Below are 10738 nucleotides of genomic sequence, written 5' to 3' on the forward strand. Positions count from 1 at the left end.
TGCTACAGATTAAGTTGCATACATTGTTTTCTGTGCTACTTCCTTCTTGCCATCCCCCACCTCCCCATCTCTTAAACTTCCCTCCTTTCAGAAGACCCATGACATACCCTGACTTGCAGCACTGACACCACATTGCCACCCTCACTGCTTTGAATGTTCATAGAGTTTCTTCTTTTTCTGCTGCACAAAGAATATGAACCTAGAAATACAGGCCGCACAGGCACTGCTCAGTGGTATGTATATTGTGTATCTCTGTGTTGTGTGTGAGTGCTCATATGTGTGCACGTGTGTGCTATATGCAAGTGTCCATGTCTATGCACATGCTGTTAGTATGTTTATACAAATGTGGGTTCATGTGCATTCTGTGTTTCTTGTGTTTGCTTCTGGGAGCATTTGAATGGAAATGAACGCATGCGCTTTAAATACTCAGAGACCAAGCCATTAGATCGTGCTGTTTATTGAGGATGCAACAGGGTGGGTCACTAAGAACAAGAGGGAAGCGAAAGTTGTCTCCTCTCCGCTGCAGGAGAGTGGAGGAAGAGACCCCACATTGTCTTGGGTCTCACTTGGAATGAGCTGCAAACCTGAGCCAGGTTGGGACTGGGCTGCTCTTGGTGTCAGTCCTCCAGCCTTCTTTACTTGAGCACAGAACCAGGTCCTATTATAGGACAAAGCTGGACTATGGCCCCGATTGTGAGGGGACCTCAATCTGAAACTCAAGGAGCTGGCAGAGAGAGCACTTGGAAACTAAACCAGAGGGTGGGCAAAGGGGGAAGGGCTGGCCCAGGAGCCAAGACGGTAGAGTGGCTGGAGGAAGGCAGCCAGGGAAGGGAGCTCCAGGGGGTTGCAAGATGAGGTGTAGAGGCAGCATTCCACAGGATAAGCTGTCCAGTCTTGTCCAGGCTCAGGAGACAGAGGCTCGGAGTAGAGTGGCCGAGCCAGATGTACAAGCACAGGGAAGGCAGGGTGCAGACAGAGCTGATGGTGGACTGGGGAGAAGGCAGTGTGAGGTGCAGAGTGGGGTCATGGGGTGGTAGAAGAGCTCAGGGCCTCTCTACCGGCTGGCTTTCTTGGAGGGGACGCTGAGGCTGGAGCTCTTGCTCAGGGTTTCCTTGTAATCCCCAGCACTGGCCCGGCTTCTGCTCTCCCCACCGCGGACGCTGCACACTCCAGAGATGCAGCTGCCACTGTTGGCCACATAGCCACCACTGACTGAGGAGGGCCGGAAGCCACCGCTCGTGCTGCTGATAATAGCTGCGGGAGAGAATCCCAGTCAGTACCCATACAGCCAGACCTGGACTGGTCCAGGGAAGGTGTCCTGTCCCTAAGACACATGGGGCAGTTTCAGGGAGCTGGGTGGGTTGGGCTTTGATCATAGCCTCCCACTGGGAGATCATTTCCCCATAGGCTACCCTTGACTTGATCAATTTATACCAAATCTGGCTAATACTTGCTCTGTTTGTTCTCAGAAACCTATTTTTTTGCTCCAGCTAACAACATAGCTACTTTACTTCTGGACTATGATTATCTCTTTAACCTCTTAACTAAACTCAGAGATTGAATACTGCTGCCTTGATATCTAAAGTGTATCCCCCCCCTTTTTTTCCCTGATTTCTCCAGCCCCTCTGACTCTCTAGCCCAGATCTGATGACAGCTCCCAAATTCAACTCCTCCTCGTACCTCACAGAAATAATTTTCTTGCAGCACATCCCCTATGGTAATAGACTTCCCTAGCTGTCACTCCTGAGAACAGAGTGACAAGCAGGAAACAGCCCTGGGCTGGCAGTCTAGAGACCTGATATCCAGCTGTGCTCTGCCATGTGGTTGCTGTGTGATCTTAAGCAAGGCTTTTCCCTCTCTGATTCTTAGAGTCCTCATCTACACATACAGGTTGTGACTAAGGTCCTCGCTAGTCCCCAGCTTCTTCAATTCTAGGAGAAAAAACATAAGTACTTACAGATGCTGACCGGGGAAGGAAATTCTCCTGACATTCTGTAACAGAAAGAAAAGAGAGCAGTCATCAGCCTTCTCTGCCTGGAGAAAAGCCTCAGAACAATTGAGCCACAGACCTGATATGGAGGTCTCAATTCCAGAGATCTCTAAGACCTTGAGACACTTCAGGGACAACCCTGAATCTTTGGACCAATCAGGCAACAACTCAGTCCCCAGATTAATTTGCATGAAATAGAATGTGTACACTCCCCATGTGTTAGGTCCACCCCCCACCCCAGGACTTTCCACTTCCCCAGGGCATTGAAAAGCGTGGAATGACTGCCCCCAGACAATCTTGACAAGCTCATGTTGAACCTGGATAAGTAGGGAAGGTAGAAGAGGGTCTTATATGACAATGAGTTGTTGCTGGTTTTGGTTGAGGGGGTGGGAACAGGAAAAGGTTCAATAGAGTGTTCTCATATGCACCCAAGGAAGTCGTAAAGATTACGTGAACAAATCTAGGTAAAATAGCACAGCATCAGATATGAAATAAGCATTTAAGCCTTCATTTTAAAAAGCCAGGTACCATAGAGTTATGAACTTATGGTTACCATGGAGTAACCAACTTTTATTTACCCCATATGCATCAGCATAGAATCATGATACATAGGATTTTAATGGCTGATTTCAAAGAAACTGATCACCAGGTCTTTCCTTAATATACCTCTGGGTGGACTTGAACCATCAACCTTTGGATTCATACCCCCAAAATCTCTTCAATGGGCTCTTCAGTAGGTATTATTCATTACTAGGATTAATTCCTATCACCAACCACCCTCCTCACATCCCAAGAGCTCATCTTTCCTGGATCAGAATACTGGGGAGAGCCCTTGGAGTCTCCCTCCCGCAGGACGGTGCCCCATCCTCACCTGCACTCCTCACTCTCCAGCAGTTTGCGGTAGGTGGCGATCTCCATGTCCAGGGCCAGCTTCAGGCTTGTGAGCTCCTGGTAGTCACGCAGCAGCCGGGCCAGCTCCTCCTTGCCCTGGTGCAGGGCGGACTCCAGCTCATCCAGCTTGGCCCGGGCGTCCTTCAGGGCACTGTCACCCCGCTGTTCTGCATCGGCAATGGCCGTCTCCAGGTTGGAAGCCTAAAGAAGAGACACAGGGAAGTGAGGAAACCCAAAGGGACCATTGGAGTCACCTACTTAAAAATCTCTCTTGTTCTTTAAGATTCTGTGGCAAAGATACCCACTAGAATCCTTCATAACATCCTGCTCTGTTCTACCACTGGAATTCCTTTGGGACTGGACAGGTCCTCTCTCTCTCTCCTCCTCCTGTTGTGTTTAGAAGATGGGAAATTGTGACTCTTTCTCCCATGAGATGCTGGCCTATTCAGCACTTCAGCTGAGTACAAAGACATCTTCCACTCACAAACACTAATATAAAATAAGGATAGTCTTTGCTTTCTTGTTCTCAAGTTAAAAATTAGGGGGAAAGTCATAACATGGTGTGTTAGGTGCAACAATGCCAACTGCTCAGATGCAGGGACCAGACAAGGGCACAGAGAAGGTCATGTCCCATGGCAGTCACCACTTTTCATGCTTTAGCTCATTTAGTTTTTACAGCACCCTGTGAAGTAACACCCAGGCATTTACTCAAGGTCACAAAGGGACTAGTGCTTGACCTCAGCAGGTAATGGAAACCACCCTGGAAAATGAGATAGGAGACCTTGGTTCAGATCACAGTGCACCACTTACCAATGATGTCACCCACTGAACCTCTTTGAGCCTCAGCTTTCTCATCTATAACAATGACCCTCACGTGGTCATTGTGCAGATTAAGCAGATGAAATAATAGTTTGCTGCCATTACTGTTCTATAAACATATCTTATCTCCACACCTCCCTAAAGCTGAAACTGCAGCCTAGACTCTTAGCAGGGATGCCAGTGTTTGTACACATCTGCTGAAACAATTTTATGGGTGTTTTCTGAGCTTGTTTCTCCTTGTCAACAATAAATACAACAGTTATTTATTAAGCTAATATCGTGTGGTAGGCCCTGTGCTAAATGCTAGAAAAACAAAGGTTAACAAAGCAGTAAGTTCTCTGCCTCCAAAGACTTTTTAATCTAGTTGGAAATGGAAAGCTATGTGAGACAGTCTTAAAAAGTGAGTATAGGCAAGAGGAGGTGCCAGGAGAGCTAAGAGAAGAGGGGAGGACCAAGGGGTTCTGGCCCATGATAGGGGTGGGAGAAGATTCCCTAAAGGGAGTTAGAGCAGCTGTCTGTGGAGTCAGTAGATGAAATGGCTTCAGGATATCCCATTCAATCTGTTAGAGGTAGTGACCTCCCTGGACTTATCTCATGGGTGAGATGGCTGATACCCTCGGCCAGCTCCTCTATCTTTGCACTTGAGCTTGTCTGCCCCGGCCTTGGACAACCCTTACCTGCTTCTTCACGTTCTCAATCTCTGAGCGGATCCTCTGGATGAGCCGAGTGAGTTCTGTGATTTCATTCTTGGTGTTTTTGAGGTCATCTCCATGCTGGCCTGCTGCCAGCTGCAGTTCCTGGAACTAAGAGCACAAAGCCCCGGGTTGGGGATGGATTCTGAAGTAGAGCATATTGTATACATGAAGGAGTATGGCTTCTGCTCTGAGGATGAGCCGACTTAGCCCTGGGACCTGAAGTTCACCATCTCCAGCCCAGCCTCAGCCCAGCTTACCTTGGTCTGATACAGGGCTTCAGCCTCAGCTTTGCTTTTCAGGGCAATGTCTTCATATTGATTACGGATCTCATCGATGATGCTGTCCAGGTTCAGGTTGCGGTTGTTGTCCATGGACAGGATGACAGACATGTCACTGATGTGTGACTGGATCTGAGTGATCTCCTGCAAGAGGAAACACAGATGAGCTTGGGACATGGTCACTGTATAAGGCTGACATTGGGCAGCTTCCCCCTAAGCAAGGGGAGCAAATGCCAGTGATGCCACATTAAAGGCTCAAAACCCAAGCTATTACCACTCTGAGCAAAGACAAGTCACTGTTAGGCCCCAGACAGATTCCTGGCACCATCACAAGAAGGGGCCAGGGTCCATTTCCTTCTACCCACAGGGTAAAGTTTGGAAGCCTCTTAAGGCTGAAATGGTAGTTGAATGACTAACTTGAGGGAAGAGTTGATCTTTCTTAGTCCCTTAGAATAGGGTTGAACCCTGTGTCTTGTCCCCAGATGGATGGAGTTGAGAGACATACTTACTGCATCAAAGAGACACTTGAGGAATTTGATGTCCTGGTCCATGGAGTCCACCTTGGCCTGCAGCTCTACTTTATTGGCATATGCCGCATCCACATCCTGAAATATAACCAAGCCATCCAATGAGTGGTTATGCTGTTGCCACTCAGAAAGATGGACCCCATCCACCTCAATGTGAATAATGTAGCAATCCCTATTCTGTACTCTTTGCATGGTGCATCAGAAAGAGATGAGAAGTCCAAGGCACACTCATCCCATCCCAGAGGACTTCTCCCTCTGTCAGAGTAGTGGGTCTTTTTGAAAAGACCAGTTACTAGTCATCCTGCTATTGCCTGGACCCGATCCTTCCAGCTGCACTGGGAACCCCTTTATAGCATCCTTGCAGGAGAAAGAGTCACTCCATGATTATGCACTCTGGATAGCCCATGACCACATAAAAGCTTTCAGTAAGTCCTCTTACTATCATGTTCTCTGCCTTTTCCTTTTCCTGAATAGTCCTCATTGTGGATTTTCTTGCCTTTCATCTCGCTCTTTCTGAACCAGTTGCCTGGTTGTTGTTTTTTTCTGGCTGGCAGTGGAGCACGGTGGTAGGCTCAACATATCTGGTCCCAGACCAACCGCTAGGAATCAGGGCCTGCCATCCTCCTTACCTTCTTCAGCAGCACAAACTCATTCTCCGCAGCAGTCCGCCTGTTGATTTCTTCCTCATACCTGAGGGAATGTTGAATGAGACATCTTACTGAAAGCCCTTGTTTGTTCAGGGAAGACTTTGAGTAAGGAGTGGTGTATTGGTTAAGAAACCAGAGATACTAAAGGTTCCCAGCCAGGCAAGGAGAGTTTCCAAGAGGAGAGGACATGGCAACCAAGTGTGTAAAAAGGAACCTTATTTAAAGTCCCAGCTTGCAAAATGAGGAGCATGTGGAGTGACTGTCCTGAGAGAAATCTTAGAGGAAACAAGTAATACTTCCCCAAAATTTAAATAAAGCAAAATTTTCCCACTTGTGTTTCCTCATTTGCTCCTAACCATACTTCTGGGAGGTAGATACACTTAGCACCATTTTACCAAGAGAATATGGACATGCTGGGAGAACATGCAAGGTTCTTCCAAGTTCCCTCATCCCACAGGCAGAAGTAATTCTCTGGTCACCATCCAGTGAACTGGAAGTTTGTCCAGGTTTGTCTTGCACCAGAGGTTACAAGAACAGAGAGCAAGTTCCAGAAGTTTGTTAAGGCACTGTGCTCAGTGTGACCTGGGATACTGTTCTTCCCCCAGAAAAGTTTAAGTACACATACTGGGGCATCTGCCCAGGTCCTAAGGAATCAACTCATGTGGTATGAGCTCAGATAGACATGTAAAATTGTCCTATTACACAGGGTCCCCTCCCTCACTCACTTCTTCTTGTAGTCTTCTACCACATCCCTCACGTTCCTCAGCTCTGAGTCCAGCCTCACTCTGTCTCCAGACAGCGTTTCCAGCTTCTTTTGCAGGTTGCCAATGTAGCCCTCAAGGATGGGCTCCAGGTTGTTCTTGCAGTTGTTCAGGTCCAGCTGCTGAAGGAGCTCCCACTTGGTCTCCAGAACCTGGTTCTGCTGTTCCAGGAACCGCACCTAAAGCACAAAGACCAGACACCGTTGAGCCACCATGGACACAGTCATAGTGTTCATAGTATTTCTAAAGGCCTGTTATTTAAGAAGTAGATGCCAATCCTGCCAAGTCTGTCTTAACCTGGGCACTCTACCAAATCCTGTCCACCATGGATAACTTTTATGGCATTTGATACACCAGTGGCACAGCATTCAGTATCACAGCAACCCCAGGTTATCTCAGTACAGCAAACTGACAGACAAGTTCTGTACCACTTAGAACAATGTTACCCACAAACACAACACCAGGCCCAAGGAATATCTAAAAATACCAGAATAGAAATCAAACTAGCTCTCTATTGTTCAACCTTTTAACAGGAAAGGTTGACCATTCCACTGAAGGAAACCTGTTCTTAAAAACATGCCAGAGCTCATATGAGGACCTCTGGGTATTTAAATTCCTGCCTCATGTCCCAACTCTACTCCAGCTTCCTTCCTCTACCATGAGTCCTAATCAGTCATCTTCCCTGTAGCAAGCATGGCGTGTGGCACAAGGGGTCATACTGGAGCTCCCTTTCCTTTGCTGTCCTTCATTGGACTTGAAAACTGAGAAGAGGAGAGTTTGTCTGCAGACTTCAGAATCTCACTTCTCATAATCTGCATAAGCAAGGCTCCCATGTGATTACAGCTCTGCTCCACAAAGTCGGAAACATAGATGAAGAGAGAAGAATTTGAAATTCACTATAAAATGAGATTATTCCTTGAAAAACTGTCTCCAGCAGATCATTCAGGACTTTATTCAACAAGACTTACCTATTTCATATTTATATGTATACAGAAGGCAAAATACTAGCCATAGAGTAAAATTCTATAATATAAAGCACCCAGTACATATTGGACTTCTGGACACATCTAGATTATGATAAGATTTACATATTTTCTCTGGCTACCAGAGGTCAAGAGGTCAAGAGATTGTACTCAGGAGACTAAAGTTATTTGAGGACTATTCAACTTTTGAACCTCTTTCCCTCTATCCTTGAGCAGCCACAGTTGTTGACAAGAGGTGACTGTCTTCATGTTGATCTTGGTTTCCATGTCTCTAGACTTCACCCCTTCATATTTAATAGAGTTTGAGAAGCCCAGGGAAGGATCAGTCCATACTTGTGCTCTAGGATCCTATCCTTAGACTATGCTGATCATCCATACATAAAATGGTCTAGATGAGCACAAAGCCACAGAGGCACCCAGAGCCGCTGAGACGGAGCAAAGGACAACAGAGAAGCCTCCACAGAAAAATCTAGAATTGCAAGGGGAGTCTAAGCAGTAATAACCATGTCACTTTTTCAACCATAGGTTTTCATCTTCCATTGCTTCATCCTCAGTGTCTATTTGTTTTGTTTTGTTTTGTTTTGTTTTTTCTATAATTATATTTTATTAATTTTCATAAACATTTACAGAGATTTTGGGTTTCCATTCATTCATTGTTGCACTATTCTCTCTACCCTCCTCCCAGTTTGTTCTTGTCCAAATGGCACAGTGCTTGTCAAAGCCAGTTCTGATTAATCTCCTTTGTCAGTGTGTCCTTTGCCATTCCCTATCACTCCTCCCTGAGAGAGACTTCACCCTGAGTCATAAGGAAAAGGGGATGGCGTATTCTCTTAGCTACTTCCTGCTGAAAAGGGACGCTGTGGGTTTCAGGGTGAAGCTCTTCTCTCACTACTCTAAAGGGCCCCTTTGGCAGTAGGAAACACATAGATTTTATGGAGATTGATTTTGGAATTTAGATGCACTCTTATTGATTGTGCTTGGCCGTCTCAGTGTCTATTTGTGACATAACTTTCTTGGCTCTTGGACTGGTCCTTAGAGGCAGGATACAGGAAATCTTTCCCTTCTTCTCAAATGACCTTAGACATGGCATTTAACTCCATGCCTTTGCTGATTCATCTATATAATGGATGTAATAATTTCTTAAAAGCCCAGAGCTTATCTGGATTGGATGATCCCTTGGCTATCTTCCAGTCTTTTTGTTCTTCTCCTTCTCAGTACCTCTCCCCAGACCTCATGAGATAAAAAAATTATTGCAACAACAACCACAATTTTGCACTTATGCCAAGACCTTCACAAGCCTTTTATTTTTAAAACCTTGAAGTGGATTATTATCTTCATTTTAAAGATAAGGAAATAAAGGCACCAGCAGGGTAAGAGAATTTCCTAATGGCAGCCAGCTGACAAGTGATAGGGGCAGGACTGAAGCCAGGCCTCACGTAAGAGCAGTCAGGACTCCTTAACACTACAGGAAACAAACCCCACAGCTGAGACAGCTGTGAACCTGAAGGGCTTGGAATGACCACACACTGATGCTCTCCATTCAACTGTTAACAGACTGGCTGATGAGATCAGCTTGTGTCGGGAGGAGAACAAGCCTTCTTGGTTACTTAGGGTGGATTCCATCTTGTTGGTCCTCTCTGGATACACCTCTGTGACCCTCAGGCTTAGCAAGAGAACCAGTTGGAATCTTGTGAATAAAGAGTAGATCTCTTCCCTTTTATCTCCTACTGGTACCCGGATCAGTTTCTTCTAGTTGTGAACAGAGAAACTTATACAAATTGTTCTGGCTTGGGAAAGCATTTACCGAGTCTGTAGACAGTGCCTTCTCATATCTAGCTTCCATCTCTCCTACTCTAACAAGACCACATGAGTTGGGAAGAGAAAGGAAGATAAGGGAACAGAAGAGAAGGGCTGTTCAGAGGTTCCACCAGGTCCTAGCAGTCTTACCTTGTCAATGAAAGAGGCAAACTTGTTGTTCAGTGCCTTGATCTGTTCCCGCTCCTGAGAGCGCACTTTCTGGATCTCGGGGTCCAGCTCCACGTTGAGGGGTTCCAGAAGGCTTTCGTTGACAGTCACCTGATGGATGCCTCCAGGCGGGCACACGGTGGTGCACATGGGCCCCAGGGCCACACTGCCAAACATGCTGCCAGCAAAGCCACTGGCCCGATTCCGGCCAAACCCATAGGCTCCAGTCTTGCCGTTGCCACTGGCCAGGTTGAAGGAGATGCTCCGGGTACCCCCCATATTGTAGAGGCTCCGACTACCAAATGCTCCGCTGAGCCCTTTGCCCCCTGCCCGGTAGGAGGCTGAGCTGCCCCCAGAGAGCACTGCTGAGCAGCCACTGAAGCTTCCCTTGTTGGCAGCTCCAGGCTTGGATGTGAACTGACGGCTCATGTTGCTGGTGGAGATGGAGCTCAGAGAGGAGAGGAGGTGAGAATCCCACAAGGTTCTGCTGGTTGTGGTGAGAACTGGCAGGTCCCTTTATATATGCTTGACACTGGGGCTCCTGGATGGGCAGTCAACTGCTTAATTCGTGGGTTTGGCTTGCCTGGGAGCAAGAAGTCATTTTCTCAATGCTGAGCTAGAGATCAAGCCCTCCCCACCTTTGAAACAACATGAAACCTTCAAATTGCTGGGCTTGCAAGCCTTGCTCATGTAATTTGGGTCTTAACTAATTAACCTGCTGTTTTAGGGTAATTTGCCCCAGGTCCCAGCCACTCCAGGGGGATATCACTGACACCTCACTATCCTCATGCTGATTAATCTCTTCAGAATTCTTGATTTTTCTCTTGGGGGCTCAGGGGACAGGGACATGATAGAGATAGACAGATATTCTGGATAGGGAAGACCTCTATGCAGAGTACCAGGAGCTCCAGTCATAGCTATGTCTTTCCTGGAAATGGACAGATCTTTCAAACATTCACCTGTCGCTCAGAACTCCTGGGACACAACCAGATTGCCCCTTCTACTAACCCAAGGAGCATGGTGGTAGCTCTATTGTCATCATATTAGGGATGGAGTGGCCCACTTCCTGGCATGAGCCATCAACAGAGTCGATCATATATGAGAAGCATGTGCTCGAAAAGATCTCCTTGGAAACTCCTTGGAAAGATCTCCTCCATATTTCATCTCCCTCAATCTCCATCA

General features: G+C 46.8%; 1 protein-coding gene across 1 annotated transcript; it reads right to left on the reverse strand.

The window, feature by feature from the left end:
• Positions 1-1054: 1054 nt before the first annotated feature.
• KRT71 (keratin 71) lies at positions 1055-10045 on the reverse strand. The gene is made up of 9 exons (XM_006883862.1): positions 9539-10045; positions 6573-6787; positions 5830-5890; positions 5183-5278; positions 4653-4817; positions 4378-4503; positions 2862-3082; positions 1958-1992; positions 1055-1254 (listed from the first exon to the last, which is right to left on the reverse strand). Exons 1-9 carry the CDS (start codon positions 9983-9985, stop codon positions 1055-1057), a joined length of 1566 nt encoding a protein of 521 aa, XP_006883924.1. The 5' UTR covers positions 9986-10045.
• Positions 10046-10738: the final 693 nt, after the last annotated feature.

This window comes from Elephantulus edwardii, unplaced genomic scaffold (genome assembly GCF_000299155.1).
Source record: "Elephantulus edwardii isolate Elephantulus edwardi_28Jun2011 unplaced genomic scaffold, EleEdw1.0 scaffold00030, whole genome shotgun sequence".
In the NCBI taxonomy this organism is placed as follows: Eukaryota; Metazoa; Chordata; class Mammalia; order Macroscelidea; family Macroscelididae; genus Elephantulus; species Elephantulus edwardii.

Excerpts from the sequence above, each read along its gene's own strand:
- KRT71 (XM_006883862.1), bottom strand. The coding sequence starts at position 9,985 with ATGAGCCGTCAGTTCACATCCAAGCCTGGAGCTGCCAACAAGGGAAGC. Across the intron at positions 6,788-9,538 it reads TTGCCTCTTTCATTGACAAG|GTGCGGTTCCTGGAACAGCA; the intron begins GTAAGACTGCTA and ends TTTGTGCTTTAG. Across the intron at positions 4,818-5,182 it reads TCAAGTGTCTCTTTGATGCA|GAGATCACTCAGATCCAGTC; the intron begins GTAAGTATGTCT and ends TTCCTCTTGCAG.